A 15440-nucleotide genomic window follows, 5' to 3' on the forward strand; every position below is an offset into this window, starting at 1 on the left:
CAGAGAGGGAAGAAGTGGTGATAGACTAGAAATGGAAGCAGGCAGTGTGCTGGGGTGGCACGAGCCAGTTACTCCAAAGAAGGAAATCAGACAGTCAAGTTTCTCAACTTTGGTATCTGACATTTTGGACCAGGTAATTTCTTTTAGTGCAGGACTGTCTTGTGCAGCGAATGATGTTACACTGTGTCCCCGGCCTCTACCCGTTGAGTGATAATAGCAAATGATCCCAAAATTCTAGTCATTTGTGACATACGTGAATGTCCCTTGACATTGTCAAATGTCCTTTGGAGAAAGCAAAATTGACCTCAAAATTCCCTAATAGTTATCTAATGTATCTGATAGTCCCACCAATAATGATTGCCTCTCTTCTTGTGGCTAAGCACTCATATAAGATCTGATTTCTGGCGTGTGTGTGTGTGTGTGTGTGTGTGTGTGTGTGTACAGATACTAACTCCAACAGAGCTAAGTTACATTCTTCCACTTGAAACAACAAAAACAATCTGTCCAGGCATCTTTACTCATTCCTCCATGTGCTTGTATCCTTTCAATTTGCCTGCAAATTTGAGAAAAAGCTGTTTTTGTTTTTGCTTCTTTAAAAAAAAATTAGTGAGGCTAGAGTGCTGAGAAACACAAGACCACTAGGTGGCAGCAAGTGATTAGCGACTGTACCTCCTGGTGCCTTCCCTAGTGGAGCAGGCAGAGGATGGTCATTGAGGAGGTGAGGACTCCTCTCCTCTAGGTAAAGTGGAGGGAGCTAGGGTAGCTGCAGGAGGGAGTCCAGCAGGTCGGAGAATACATTCATTAAGGATGAAGTCACACACAACCAATCTGACCTCTTCTGACTCTTACTAGAAGTCCGTCAGAGGACACGTTCCTTGAGTTGCTTGTTCTACTTGTTATACTGTGGGTTCCCATGATCTTAATATGCACAGCCCAGACAGACATGCAGCAAGTCTCCAGAGCAGGAGTATGGTCTGCAGAGGTGCCGTGCAGATAGGAATGGCATGACTCAAACATGAGATGTCATTGTCACCTTGTCCCCAATTTTCCTTCCAATCCTTCTCTACAGATGTCCCACACTTTCCTGGTCAAGAGACATGGTGACACGGGGACTGTAGAGTTTCCAGCCTCCTTGATAGAGGGACAACTTAGGACACCACAGATACCAGGACCAGCAGATCTCTGATGCTACACAGAAGATAAGAGGAGGCACAGTACACAACTAAGGTAAGCGCACCCTCCTAAACAGCTTTTTCATTTCCCGGGTGGCAGCTATCCATTCACACGTAGCTTTTTGCCAATCCTGCTCCTCTTCATGGAATGGTACTTCTGGTCTCTCCTGCTCCACCCGGGTGCGCTGGCGTTGCACCGCGGTCCGTCCAGTCTTCTGCATTGTCTCCTTCACCTTGGCTTATGAATTTCCAGCTCAGCCTTTCTTCATCATCGCCCTCAGAATCTCCTGGTTCTGCAGCTGCCGAACAAAAGAAATCAGCTTCCATTGGCTTTGCCTGTCTACCATCATGAAGCCTGAATGCCTTGCAGTCTTAAGAAATGGGCTCAGAGAAAAACTACAGCTGAATCTTTATTTTGGTAAGAAAGACAAGAAAGCAAGGACTGGCTACAGCATCGCTTCCTCGAGGAACCACTGAGCTTCAGCAGGCAACTGACAGCTGAACTTCAATTTGTGTCTATAAAAAAGGTAGAATCTTTTCTACTCTTCCACTACTGTTACACACACACACACACACACACACACACACACAAGGCGTAAACTCTGATGGACATGGTTTTATAGAGAGGTGCCAACTAGACCAATCAACCCCAAACCTTAGCCCCCTAGAGACATAGCAGCCATCCAGACTTTCTTGCCCTCTGTTTTACTGTTCTCTGATGATGATGTGGGATCTGCTTTCCTTGGCAGGATCACGTGAGGCTCTCGTGTATACTCAACAACCCCTGGCTTGGCAGGAATTTTTCAGAATGTCTTTGAAAAGTGAATCTGTACTCTCTGGTTTGTTTGGCTCCGTGTCTCAATACCATGGAGTCATAGCTCCTTACCATTGATGGCGACAGTGGTAATGAGTCCAAAGGAGACCAAGGCTCTTGGAAATTTACTAATTCCACTGGATTTGACAAAGACCGCATGTGAATCTAAGCCCATAATTCCCATACAATTTTCAGAACTCACGGGTTTCTCATCGCATGGAGCAGACAGCATGCAAGTTTGCAGCCAGGTGTCAACACTTGCACCCTTGGGGCAGGGCAATGGTAGCCTTTCATATGTCTGGGAAGTGGCACCCTCCCTCAGCCTCAGCAGCCGCCATTCCATTATATTCACTACGTTATCCCTATGTCTCCCCAGAAACACCAGAGTCCTTCAGTTGTTTGAATTGTTTTCTGGACCCTTCTCCACTACAAGCTATCATCTCACAGGGTGTGGACGCTGTTGTCATCGGCCCCATTATATCTTCACACTGAAGGGAAGGATAGTTTGACCATGGTAACATTTGTTCAGAGCCTCATTGTGGTCTCCATTACCCAAGTAAAGAATAAGCTGGGTCACAGGCATAGGCACCACTGGGTCCCAACGTCAGTGCAAGATTCTGTGTGGCGCTTACTGGCTGAAGAGATTATGGCTGTGAATGCTACAGGTCCCCATGACTGTTAAAAAGGAAGTGTGGTAACAGGACAGTGCCTTTGCCTGATTGTGGGGATTTAGTCAGACAATTCCAAAACATGGTTAGGGCAGACTCTGGTAGAAACCTAACTCTGAGTACACACCAGCTATTGTTATCAGAGAGCAGGAACCTGGGGGTGGAGCCTGTGGTTGTATCTGGGAGGGAGCCAGTAAAAGTGGGCCACTCTTGGTGACCTCTGTGACTCAGCCATGTTCACACAGCTTTGCTAATGTCCTTTCCGTGTGCTTCTGAAATCAGTCAGTGCACAGCTGTCATGAGTCTCCTCTGCTGTGTATAGCTCTGGCCCGTCCTTCCTTGAGACAGCCCTTCCGGGTGTCTCATCTCTTCTCAGGTGCTCCCACCAGCATCCTCTGGTCTTTCTGACTCACCGAGGTCCTTTCTGTCACAGTGACCTTGTACCTACCTATTCCCACCTCTTGAAATGGTCTTCCTGCCTCCTTGTTAATTTCTGCTCTAGAAAGAGGATCTGATATCATCTTTTGAACAAATGATCTTAAGCAGCCATCTTGATAACAGGGAGCAGTGGAAAAGGCAGAATGGTTCTCTAAGTGGTTGAATTAGGGAGTGACCCTGGCCAGCTCAGGTGAGCCTTGGGCTCAGCCTGTGCTGCAGACGCTGTGGCAGTTCTGTGGTCAACACCGTATAGGTCAACGAAACATAAACAGCCCTTCTAGGAAAACTTCACTCAAATTTAGAGCTATGGTGCCAGCTCCGCGGAGCTCTGCCTGGGATGGGGAGGCACAGTGAGCAGAGATGGCCGTGTAAGACACAAAGATGTACACTAGTAAAGAGTTGTCAAGGTTATGGAGGCCTGAGGGCTTGTGAGAGAAGCGGCTAATTTAACTGGGTTGCAATCTGAGCATTGGGAATTTTTTGACTACCTGAGTGACTGTGTTTTGCAACCAAGGACAGTGTCATGGTCTAAGAAAGGGGCTCATGAAAGAAGAGACAGTATCACTCACTGTACCATGAGCTAGGGCCCAGCCCTCTGCCATTACCCTCCTGGCCACACCCAAATAAACAAGCTCAAGTAACACTGGAATCTCATTAGCAGCAGACATTAAAATGGCTATCAAAATAGGAATTATTGCTGGGAGGGCCTTCCCACTGAAATTGGAAGGTAGGAAATAGGTCCCTCACAGAGGTCACGTGACTTGTTCAGGATCATTTGGCAGTTATAGACCCAATCAGGGTTAGAACCAGGTCATTTTATCCCGCCTCCCGAACTGCTCTTCTGTCTAGACGTGAGTCTTGTTCTAGGCATACCTTCTGGCACATATAGCATTTCTGACACAGCAATGGACATCCTGGAGGAAGACAATTCCACATAACGTGTCAGTGAGTTCCTGTGCTACCAGAGCAGAGGAGGAATGGCTGTTCCTAAGTGCTGGGCTCTGTGAGTCTCCTTGCAGTAGGAGGCTCCCTGGGATTCAGGGGAGAGTACAGACAGGGAGCTTATTATGACACTGTGGGGGGGAGGGGCACTTCCTGAAGCGAGGAACACCGAACCAGCTGGTTCCTTAGTCCACTTCCCTCCTCTTTTCTTGTCTATCTTGCCCTGTTGCTGTCATTACCTCCTGGCCACAAAAATGCCCTGGTTCATCCCAGCACTGCAAAAAGAAAAGCAGAGGGCAAGCTTTTGATCCACAGATGTGTTCTTAGTCTTTCTCCATGCCGGAGAGCACGGTAAGGTTTGTAGGTTTTCCCTTCAGTTATGAAGGAGCATCAGTTCTGAGAAGGGGCAGCATTCAAACAGTAAGAAATGTGTGCTCGCACCAAGACAGCTCCTCAGGTTCACACAAATGTCCACCAGGAAACACCACTGAAGAGAGAGACATCTCTGGGCCACTCTAAAAGTCCCCTTCACAATCCCTCCAGCATGTGACGTTTGCAACCTCTAGCTGGAGAAAACCACCCGCACTTCCGCTATCACAGAACAGCTCCACCCTCCTAGAACATCATGCAAATGGAATCACACACTGTTCATTGTAACTGGCTGCTTTTGTCCAGATCTCCCGGCCCAGTGCTGAGATGGAACGCAGGGCCTTGCGTGTGCTAGGTAACTGATCTACCCCTGAGTCACACCCCAGCCCAGCCCAGAGCTGCTGAGATTCCAGCAATGTTATTTCAGCCGTCTGTTCTCTTTACGGCCAAGGTGACATTCCCTTGTATGGACGCACTAAATGTTTTATAGTTTGACTTGATTCTGGTGATCTTGTTCAAGTCACTTATTTTGAATGGCACTCTTGTCACTCCCTTTCACGTGCAACTGTATCATCTGTGAGGAGAGACAAGTACACTTTGTGTTTCGCTGTCATATACCTTCATTTCCTTTGCCAGCCTTGCTCTGCTCGGTAATATTCAGTGCTAAACAGAAGGGAAAGGTGATTTCCATCTACTTGGTTCTTGCGTTTTCCTGGGACCATGAGTGGCGTTCCACTAGCAATACCATTTCCTACGGGCTGAGGAAGGTTCTCTCTCTCTAGAGACTCCTGAGTGTTGGTGTTACTGACAGTGACTTCCAGCATGCTTGTCTTGTATTTACTGAGAGGTTATGCATTTTTTTATTCTGTTGATAGGGTCGAACACGACAATTTTTATTTCTATGCTGAAGAACTCTAGTACACTTGAGGTAATTATTTTTTAATACATTACTGAACTTCATTGCTACTATTTTGTGGAGGGTTTGATACCTTTGTCTTCACAAGGGCCACTGTCCTGTGACTTTCCTACTTTTGGTTTTGCTCTTAGGGCATGTGCTGGTTAGTTTTTGTGAGCTTGACACAAGCTAGAGTCATCTGGGAAGAGTGGAATTCAGCTGATGAGCTGCCTCCATTAGGTTGGCCTGTGGGACTTTCTCTTGATTAATGATTGATGTGGGAGGGGAGGGCCCAGCCCACTGGTGACATCGTTTGGTTTGTATAAGAAAGCAGGCTGAGCAAGCCAGTAAGCAGCACCCCTCCACTGCCTCTGCTTCAGTTGCTGCCTGGACTTCCCTTCATGATGGACTGGGACTGGGACATGTAAGCCCTCTCCTCTCCCAGTTGTTGCTTTTAGACAGTGTTTATCACAACAGTAAAAAGCTAACTAGGACAGGGTAACACTGACTTCATAAGAGGAGTTGGGCACTAAATTTCGTCCCCTTTAGATTTTTTTTTCCCCTTTTGGGCCTTTGAAGATGTCCTTACACTATTTCCTGTCTGTTCTTATTTCTGATTAGAAGTGTCTATTAACCCTGATTTATGTTTCCATGTTTGAAATGCTTCTCCCCATTCTGCCTGTCTTTTCTATTGATCCTGTTTTCTAGCAAGCTGTTTACAGCATCCCTTGTTGTGGTTTTCTCTCCGATGACCAGTCTGGGTGTTTACTGGGCTCTTAAGTCTGTGGATTTAGAACCTTCATCAAGTTGGGAAAAATTGCCCCCCACTCTTTCTTCCCACATTGACCCTTGAATACTGCTCCATGGATCACTAAATTTTAGTGTAATTTCTTCTTAACTCTTGGATGGTTTCTATTGCTGTTTTCTATTGCTTTCTTTGGCCAGTGCTTCATCATTTAAGTCTATCTAGATACTGTGTGTCTTCTTTTTTTAACTACCAAAAGCTCTATCTTTAAGTGCTTAAAGCATTGGTTCATGTTTTCTTCTAAATCTGTGAGAATAATTTGAATAGCCTTTTGAAGTCTTTGTTACTGATGTAAGTGATCTTCATCACTTCTGGTGGGCTTCTATTGGCTGAGTTTTCATAGATCATATTTTTTAACCATTATTCATTGTCTAGTAGCTACTGGTTGGATGTTAGGCATGGAGTGGTCATTTTTATTGTTTTCCTTACAGATTTTGGGTATTCTCTGGCAGGCCAGTTGTGTGTGGCTCATTTTGTTACTGAGAGGGTTATTTTTAATCTTTTGTAGGGAGGATCTAGGGTGATCTTTATTCTAGGGCTACTTTGGTTCAATGACTGGGATATAGCTTTTTTCTAGTCTGTACTTAATTCTGAGCTATCCAATATGGCTTCTTCATTTTTTTTCTTGTGAAAACCTGCATGGCTCTAGGCCTGGGTGGCCTCTGGGAAGATTCTGGCTTGCTGGCTTATCCAGTCTTTACTTGGTCCAGAGGTCTGGTTGTTCCACACATACTTGGTTTATTACCCAATAGCTGGCCCACAGATTAACACAGTCCTTTCTATACAGAGGCTTCTTCTATTTGGCACTCCATTCAACAAATGCAAGCTGCTTCAGCTTTCTGAACCTTGATTTTTATCTCCTTAGCTGAGCAAGATGATCGCAAGACTGCTGGAGTTTCTGCATTACATCTGAAGAAAATTGCTTCCAGGCAGATGCACGGGTCAACCGTGGGATTCAGCTGCCTTGTCTCCATCTTTCTAAGCAACCCAGGACCAAGATCTCTGTTGTCCAGTGTCTACAAGCCATGTTCAATAAGTTTCCAGTTCTCTAGATGTCAGCAATGGGATGGTGAGTGGGGCTGCAACTACTCCCTCTTAGCTGAAAACACAACTTATTAAAAATGCCTTTGATGGTTTTATAAGCACACTTAGAATGTTCTTGGCCACTAAATCTTTAATTGGGCCAAGTGAGTTATCCATGTCAACTTCATGAATAATGTAGTAAACTCTTTAAACCTAACTACCTCAAAATAGCCCTGTACCTCCTAAGCTCATCCCTGATAGGGTAGGTGAAGCCAGCCTTGACAACATGGTCAGCTGACAGAAAGCACCAGATGCTGCAATCTCCTTGTGACACTAAGCAGTGGGTATGCCACAAACTCGGGGGTTTGGGACTAAAAACCAGACACCAGAATGACTCCTAACCACCTTCATAAAACAAGCAATGCCTAGTCACGAACACACGGTATCTGGATGTTGTCTCAGCATCTTAGATAGTCTCTTGTCTGTAGATCTGACTGGACGTTGGTAAACTGTTTAGTAACTTAACAGTAAATTTCTGTATCGGTTCCATTTATCATTTCTGCCTGGGTGGAGAAACAGTCTGTCCTACAAGGGCCAAACTTTGGTGTACTTTCCTCTGGGATACACATTATCCTGACTATAATTCTGGACATCAGAAAATAAAAAACTCTAGCACAAGAGATACATTAAGATAACTGTTGAATTATGTCAGGCCAGATCCTAGGGCTCTGTGCACAGCAGTCTCCTCTTTAGTGTTGATCCTCCCTCACCAGAGGAAAAACCCGCAGATTCCCAGAAACCTTAAACATGTAACACTAAGCTCAGAATAACACGATTTTTTTAAAACTTATCAGGAAGCCGGATAAAGAGATGGGCGGATAAGAAAAAAAAAAGTGATGTGTGACTTGGAACCGTAGAATGGATCCATTCTTTTGATTTTAGTGAAGTCCTGACTGTGGTCTCCACAGAACTTGTTTTCTTTCAGGAATACATTTCTCTCCTCAACTCAGAGAAGGGCAGGAATGCAGTCACCTCTGTGGGTCTGAAATTCTTGTGGAAAGGAAAAAGAAATCTACGCACTGGGGCATTCTGCAGGAAAGGAATTATCTGCCATTAGAAAAAAAGCGGGTTTTCATCTATAAATTATATCAGGAAAAGTAATGGATAAAGAGCATTTTCTGTTGAAGAGAATATTTGTTGCCATCTTTGTGGACCCAATGGTTACTCGGGAAGGAGAATACAGCAGTGTAAACATTCCATCAGCTTGCGGCCTAGCAGATCTGATGAAGCCGAGGAGGCGCAGCTGATGAGCGTGGCTGGAGCGGTTAAGGTACCATCGCCTCCTGGGCTTACAGAGTGGTACTCATCAGCATCCACTCAGCATCTGTGAGAAGTGACTGATCCCAGCATGTCTACGAGGCCTCTCACTGGACTGAGCAGTCGTAATAACCTGAAAGCAGTAATTCTTTCCTTGGAACATTCTAGAACCACCCTACATGCCAGCCCATACCCATGAAATCAGACTCCGGCAGGGTGACTCAATATATGCACTTTCGTGAAGGACCGGAGGTGACTCTAGTGGGCAGCATGGGTGGAGCATGTCTTGTTCAGCTCGTATGAAGTTGGAAGCCGGCGCATCACATGCAGAGGGAGCTGGTTGTCTCAATGGCCTCACTGACAACATTTTCTGCCATCTGATCACCCTTGTGTCTGCTTCATATTTTATTCCTGAGAAGAATCTATCCCTTCTGGAAGTGAAATGTTCACAGGTGAGAATCTGCTACAGCCTAAGACTTTCAATGATTTTAATTATCTAATTACCGGAGCAGGCTGCCAAACACAAAAGAGTTCATCCAGTTACACTATTTTATAACACAGCTCAAAGAACACTGGGATTTCTAATTCCATTTTTGTTCTTTTGAGACTCTTCTAGCGGGTTCTGCATGTCCTTAATGATAGCTCTGTTTCTGGACTCATAATCACACTGGGGTTGCATTCATATTAGGTGTCGGATAATGCAGGTGCTGAAGGAGAATCGGGGCAGCCACAGCTTAGTTACTCTCAATTGTTCTTGTGTTAAATACACTCCCTTGGCTGAAAAGACAGCAGTTCCTGGAGGAAGGAAGCCTGGGACGCAGAGAATATAAAGATTGGGTGGAGATGGGGCGGTGAAGGCAGCCAGGTTAAGAAACAAAGCACGTATCTTCCCCCTGTGTCCGCTCTGGAAACTTTTAACACTTCTGTGCCCAATAGCACATTGCTTGTCTCCATTTGCTCCCAGAGAGAACCAATGAAGTGGGGCAGTTCTAAGGATAAAGAAACCCATAGGGCTAGGAGATTATTGCTAAAGCCTTGGTCAAGAACTTTCCTGTTAAAATGGGTTAATTTAAGTTGTAAGAGCTGACAGGAGATAAGCCTAAGCTATCGGCTAAGCATTTAAAATTAATATTAAGTCACTTATGGTTATTTGGGAGCAACTGACAGGACACAGGAAGTCTCTGCCTAAAGGAGCAGACTCCAGACAGACTGGGAAAGAAACAGGGAGGTGACAGGTGTGTCTGACCTACAGACTTATCCTGCCCTTTGGCCTTGGAAGCACCAAACAATTGAGTCTTAATTACTCTCTAACACTTGAAAATGGAAGTGTTTTATATCAGACTTGTATTTGCAGATTTTCTGGGAGTATTGAAAACATTCAGAACAGGGAGTCTAAGTCCACAGGGTTAGGGATGGCTGGAATTGAACGGCAACTGCTTTCTAAAGGGGCTGAGTACTTTGTCCCTCCTTGCTTCCTTTGTCACTTCATTGTTAGGACACTGAGGACTGAAAACATTCTAGTTGTCATTCCAACCACCCACAGAAACACTTCATTTTATTGCGAAATCAAAACATTCTTATTTTCATTCTGCCCTCCCCCACATTTCTGATCCCCCTTTCCCTTCTTTGTGGAGGGATGGCTCAATGCATGAGAATACTGTCTGTACAAGCATGAGGACCTAAGCTGGAATCTCTGGCACTCATATAAAAACCAAGCATGGCTGCACAGGCCTGTGATCTCAGCCTGGAGAACAGGGACAGGTGGATCCTAAAAGTTAGATGGCTTCTGGCTCAGTGAGAGACCTTGTCTCAAAGCAATAAAGTGAAGAGCAATATTAGGAAGAACTCCAAGGTCCTCTTTTGACCTCTGCTTGCACAGGTGCATGGGCACACGCCTGCATACTCACATGCATACACCACATACACAGGTCTATCCCTCCCACCACACACATAAGATGAAAATAAATTTGCAAGGCAAAGAGAAGTTCATCCAAGATGGACTTTCACAGATGCCATGACTCAGGGGGGATTTAAATAAATATACAGCAAATGTCCCAGGTGTCTAGGACAGAGAGAAAGTGAGTGGATAGTGGCTGTGTGAGCACTAAACAATTTGCTGTGTTTTGTCAACCCTCACCATGTACTCCGGGACCTCAGAGGAGGTCTTCCAAACCAGCTGCCCCTATTTTACATTTTAACTTTAATTAAAATTAGAAGAGGTGATTTTGAGACAGGATCTCATTTTGCAGTATAGGCTGGCCTCGAACTCATGATCTTACTGCCTCAGCCTCCTAGTGCTGGGATTAGAGACTTGGGTACTTGGAGCATGGTTCTAGCTGCCACTCCCCCTTTTCCACTGCTAGACACTGGTGGTGGGAACGCACATTCTTAGCTTTTAATTAGGTGGTGGAACATGTTGGGTTTATGCCACTGGGGTGCAGAAGAGCTGCGGTTCAAAGTCCTTTCTTCCTTGAACCTCACCACTTAGGAACTGCTTCCACTAGCTGTAGAAGAGGCCTGCCCATGTGACTGCCCCAGCTACTGGGTGTGTTCAACTCCAATAATATTTGGATTGTGAGCTTCTTAAAGGAGGTCAAAGAGATGTCTCCATAAAGCCCAAGCTAGGACTATGCCCTCCATGTCCAAGTCCTTGCCAAAGACAGGGAGGGCGAGGCTGCACTGGAAGCAAACTGGTGACCTCAGGCAGTGTTGTGCCTCCCAACTCCTTAGGACTCAAGACAAGAGCTGGAATAGCTTAGTTTGTCAGATTGACAGTGCTTGCTGACGGAGATATGGGATGTGAAGGGTTATTTTTGCCCTCACTTTGATTCCCTATAGCTCAGGGATAAGAAGAACACAGGAGACCTGGAACACACCACCCGAACAAAACGCAGATGCTCTGTGCTCAACAAGTCACCCACAGAAGCTTTTCCTCACCCTGACTAATTCATCTTCTGTGCTAAACTCACAGTTGTAAAGATGAGGAGGAGTCTATGCTGAACTCATGTTTCTTGAGCAGCAGGGACGGGCTTCCACCACACTGAGAGCTGGCAACCTTGGCTGGTAGCATGCCCCATGGGGCAGTTCTCCTCTCGGCTCTCTTCTAAAAAAGCAAGTTCTGGAAGGTTCTTTTTCTCATGTAAAGCACTTACTGCCAAAGAAAGCTGTCATGCACTGGCTATAGTTATAGTGGAAGGGTCTAGACCAGGCTTACAGGTAAACAAGGGAGCTCTGTCATTATGATTATATGTGTGGGACCCTCAATTAGCTCCTAGAGAGAGAAGGTAAAGGGGCAGTGGCGGTGGGGGCAGAACGTCAGATCCCAAGCCACTAAGACAGAGGGACACATCTGTGAGAGGTACCTGGAGCTGCCTCATCTGCTGGAGCTGGAGTTTGAGTTCAACAACGTTCCGCCTCATGTCAAGCAGACTCATGTGGATAGATGAGGTACCAGCAGGCAGGGCTTGGCTGGGAGGCAGTGGGGACTCCAAAGTGCCCAGACTTTTCCCAGCTGAAACATGGACCGTTCCTGTGAGGGAAAAAAAAAAAAAACCAACAAAATCAAAAACCAGCAAAGGCCTTAGAATGCAGACAGCACCTGAGCTGTGAGGCCTATCTCTACACAGAGGACTAAAAAATTAATTAAGAAAAACACTAGGAAAACAATAGGTCACAGAATGCTAAGAGTTTCAGTGTGGAACCACTATGTTCTAGAAGCTTCACTGTCATGGGATGGCAGAGCAGGGTTTACAGCAGGAAGCCATGTCAAGGAGGCCAAGTATCTTGGCTGCTGCCAGCCCCTCTGTATCCATCTATTCCCTCCCTCCCCCTCCTCTCCTCCCTCTTTATCCCCTTATGCTGTGATTCCTCCACATTCCCTTTTCTTTTTCTTTAAATGCACAGAGTTTCATAGACAAAAGTTGAAAAGTATATAGGACAAAATATTAACAACATTTCTGGCTGCTGGTATTCTAATAATCTTATCACTAGATTTTAGATTTTTAAAATCTGTAATTAACACACACACACACACACACACACACACACACATGTGCCTATATATTTGTCATTCTGGAGTAGGGGAGGATTTAATTTCTTGGTCTTCATAGAGCATGCTGTGTGACCATCTCCTGCTGCAGGTGGACACGAGACGAGACCATGAGGAGATAGAGACAGGAAAGTAATCAGCAGAAGGTAAACTGAGCTGAGTTCTCACAGGCTTCTAAACCTCTTGGTTTAGTAATATTTCTGGCATTATCAACCTTTGTAAGAAAACACATTTACTTTAAAATTCTTTAGGAAAGAAATTAAAACCCAAAGCAATGGGAAAGAGTCATCAAGGCTGGGGCTAGGAGCACAGCTCAGCGGTTGGAGTACTCTGAGGGCCTAGACTTGACTTCTAGCACTACACGGCTAAGGCTGAGAAGGACAGTCTCGTACTTATTCCCTAGCTGCCACTATTCTCCGTCTTTGGTTCAATTTATGAAAGATTCATACATTTGCGAATGGGCCCATTGGGGAGGGTCAGAGGTTTAAAGGATCTTTGATAGATGGTTTGGCCTTTTAAAGAGAATGCAAAACTATGGAACAGGCCCCTAGAATAAATGCTGAATTTGTATCACACACTCACACACACACACACACGCACACACACACACACACACACACGCACACACACACATACACACTCACACACAGACACATAAATGCAGAAACATGCATAGATACATATACACATATACACAGACACACAGACACACACACACACATAGGAAAATACACAGACACATACTCATGTACACACATAGCACTTCTGGCTATTCTTAGGGAATAGGCCCCCAGAGTAAATGCTGAATCTGTATCACACATACATAGACAACACACCACACACACACATACACACACACACACACAGAGACACATACACACCTATATACACACAGAAGTTTGGGCTATTCTTATGAGCCTCAGTGGTCATTCACACCACCACTGGGCAGGTCTTGAGAAACTTTTACATGTATCCCTCACACACAGATCAACGTCACCCTCAGAGAAGCCAATATCTGCCATCTGAGCAGCTGTTGAAAAGACTGCTTTCCACTGTGAGGACAAAGGAAGAGGACATCCAGTGACATCTCTTGCTCCAGCAGTGTGTCATAATTAACTCAGTGTCTTCCAAGGTCAGGTATTCTGACAGGAACAACTACCAGTTCCAAGTTGTCGCTTTTGAATCAGCCTGTGCCTTGTGTGTAGGCAAAAATACATGTGTACAAGCATGAGAACTCCCAATATCACACCATATGTTATCTGCAGAGTAAATGGAGCCACCCTGGTTCCACTTCAGTAAAAATGACACTGTGAAAACCAATCTGTCCTGCCAGCTCCTCAGCCAAATAAAGGCCCATTCCTTCTGCATACCTTGTGATCCTAGCGCATTCTGGGGTACCAGTTTACCCCACCAATCTTTCTTATCTATCTATCTATCTATCTATCTATCTATCTATCTATCTATCTATCTATCTATTTATGTGTGTGTGTGTGTGTGTGTGTGTGTGTGTGCACATGTCGATTCCCACCTTCCAACTTTCAGTGGGTTCTGGGATCACACTTGAGTTGCTAGGTTTGCACAAGAAGCACCTTTACCCACAGAGCCAACTCGTAAAGAGAACAGGCTCCAGCCTGCATGTTTCTGTTATAGCTGAATGCTTACAACAGGCTTCAAAAACATTTTCAAAAACCAGCTTCTTTATGGAATCTATATTGTATAAGAATACGTCTTTTTCAATAACAGCTAGTTCTACTGCATGTGGCTTTTGGTGCCATCAATTCCCTGAAATGGCTGCTCATAAAGTGGCCAGCAATGGCTCCTCTCCAGGGAACATGACTTCATCTAGCACATCACTGGTCTTTGTTGTCTGTCAGTCACTTCTCTCTTTTCCTGTCACATTCCTGCCTTCTTCCCTTTCCGCTGTTCCATCTTCATCAGCCTCTTCTCTAAATCCTCCCTCCATTAAGCTTTGAGACCCAGGTGTCTGCTGTTCTATGTCTGCTCTTCTCTCTGGCCATATTTTAAGGGGACATCCATCCTCTTCGACCACCTGTCCAGCTCACTGCCCCCTCAGCCTACAGTTATCTTCAGAGCCACATACCAGTGGCTTCAAGTCACCCCCAGTCTTTCCTACAAGCAGATGGAATTCATTATCCCCTCTCACGTCCCCACGAACTGCTTTCTGTCTCTATCTATTTGATTTTAGCCAAGGTCACTATTATCCACTTCAGTATTTAGGGCAGAACCTGGAAGCTGTCCTCACTCTCCATTTTTCCACGTATAAACTTGAGCAAGCGACTCTCAGTACTTGGTTTAATGGGTACTGGTGCTACCCTGTGGGCTGAGGAAGTCAACAGTCGTAACTGCTTAGCCTAATGTCTGACCAAGAGTGAACCTTACTGGCCTTGGCTGAATTCTCTGAGCAGAATGGGAGAAAGGACCATTTTCTCTACCTCCGTCTAGAGTCTCGGCAAGTATGGAGCACTGGGGGTGACCCAATAGCTAGCAAGGATCTATAGCAAAGCCCTGAAATGCAGACTCAGGATGGAGATGACCTAGTACTGGGGACTCCAAGTAAGCCCCACTCATGCTGGAGTCACAAGACCTGGAATTGGTATGCCACACCCACAGATGGGTAGTCATGTTCAGTTTCTTGCCGAGTCTAGTAAGAAGACACACATACAGTTTGTCCCCAGAATCTTACTCCTACGGGTAATTGGTCTTGGTTAGTTTACATCTTAAAATCGTCATCATCACCACCATCATCATCACCATCATCATCACCATCATCGTCATCGTCATCGTCATTGTCACCATTATCATCGTCACCACCATCACTATCATCACTATCGTCATCATCACCACCATCATCATCATCATAATCACCATCGTCATTGCCATCACCATCACCACCATCATCGTCATCATCACTGCGAGTGGGGGAGTGAT

The 15440-nt window shown here is 45.3% G+C and overlaps 1 protein-coding gene across 1 annotated transcript in view; it reads right to left on the bottom strand.

Annotated features, from left to right (window-relative positions):
- Kiaa1217 (KIAA1217 ortholog) overlaps positions 1-15440 on the bottom strand; it is a 289499-nt gene that overhangs the window by 22412 nt on the left and 251647 nt on the right. The window contains 2 exon segments of the mRNA XM_038332995.1: positions 1287-1471; positions 11806-11972. Of these exon segments, the coding sequence (XP_038188923.1) occupies positions 1287-1471; positions 11806-11972 (352 nt within the window).

The sequence above is a fragment of the Arvicola amphibius genome, chromosome 6 (assembly GCF_903992535.2).
Source record: "Arvicola amphibius chromosome 6, mArvAmp1.2, whole genome shotgun sequence".
Taxonomy (NCBI): Eukaryota; Metazoa; Chordata; class Mammalia; order Rodentia; family Cricetidae; genus Arvicola; species Arvicola amphibius.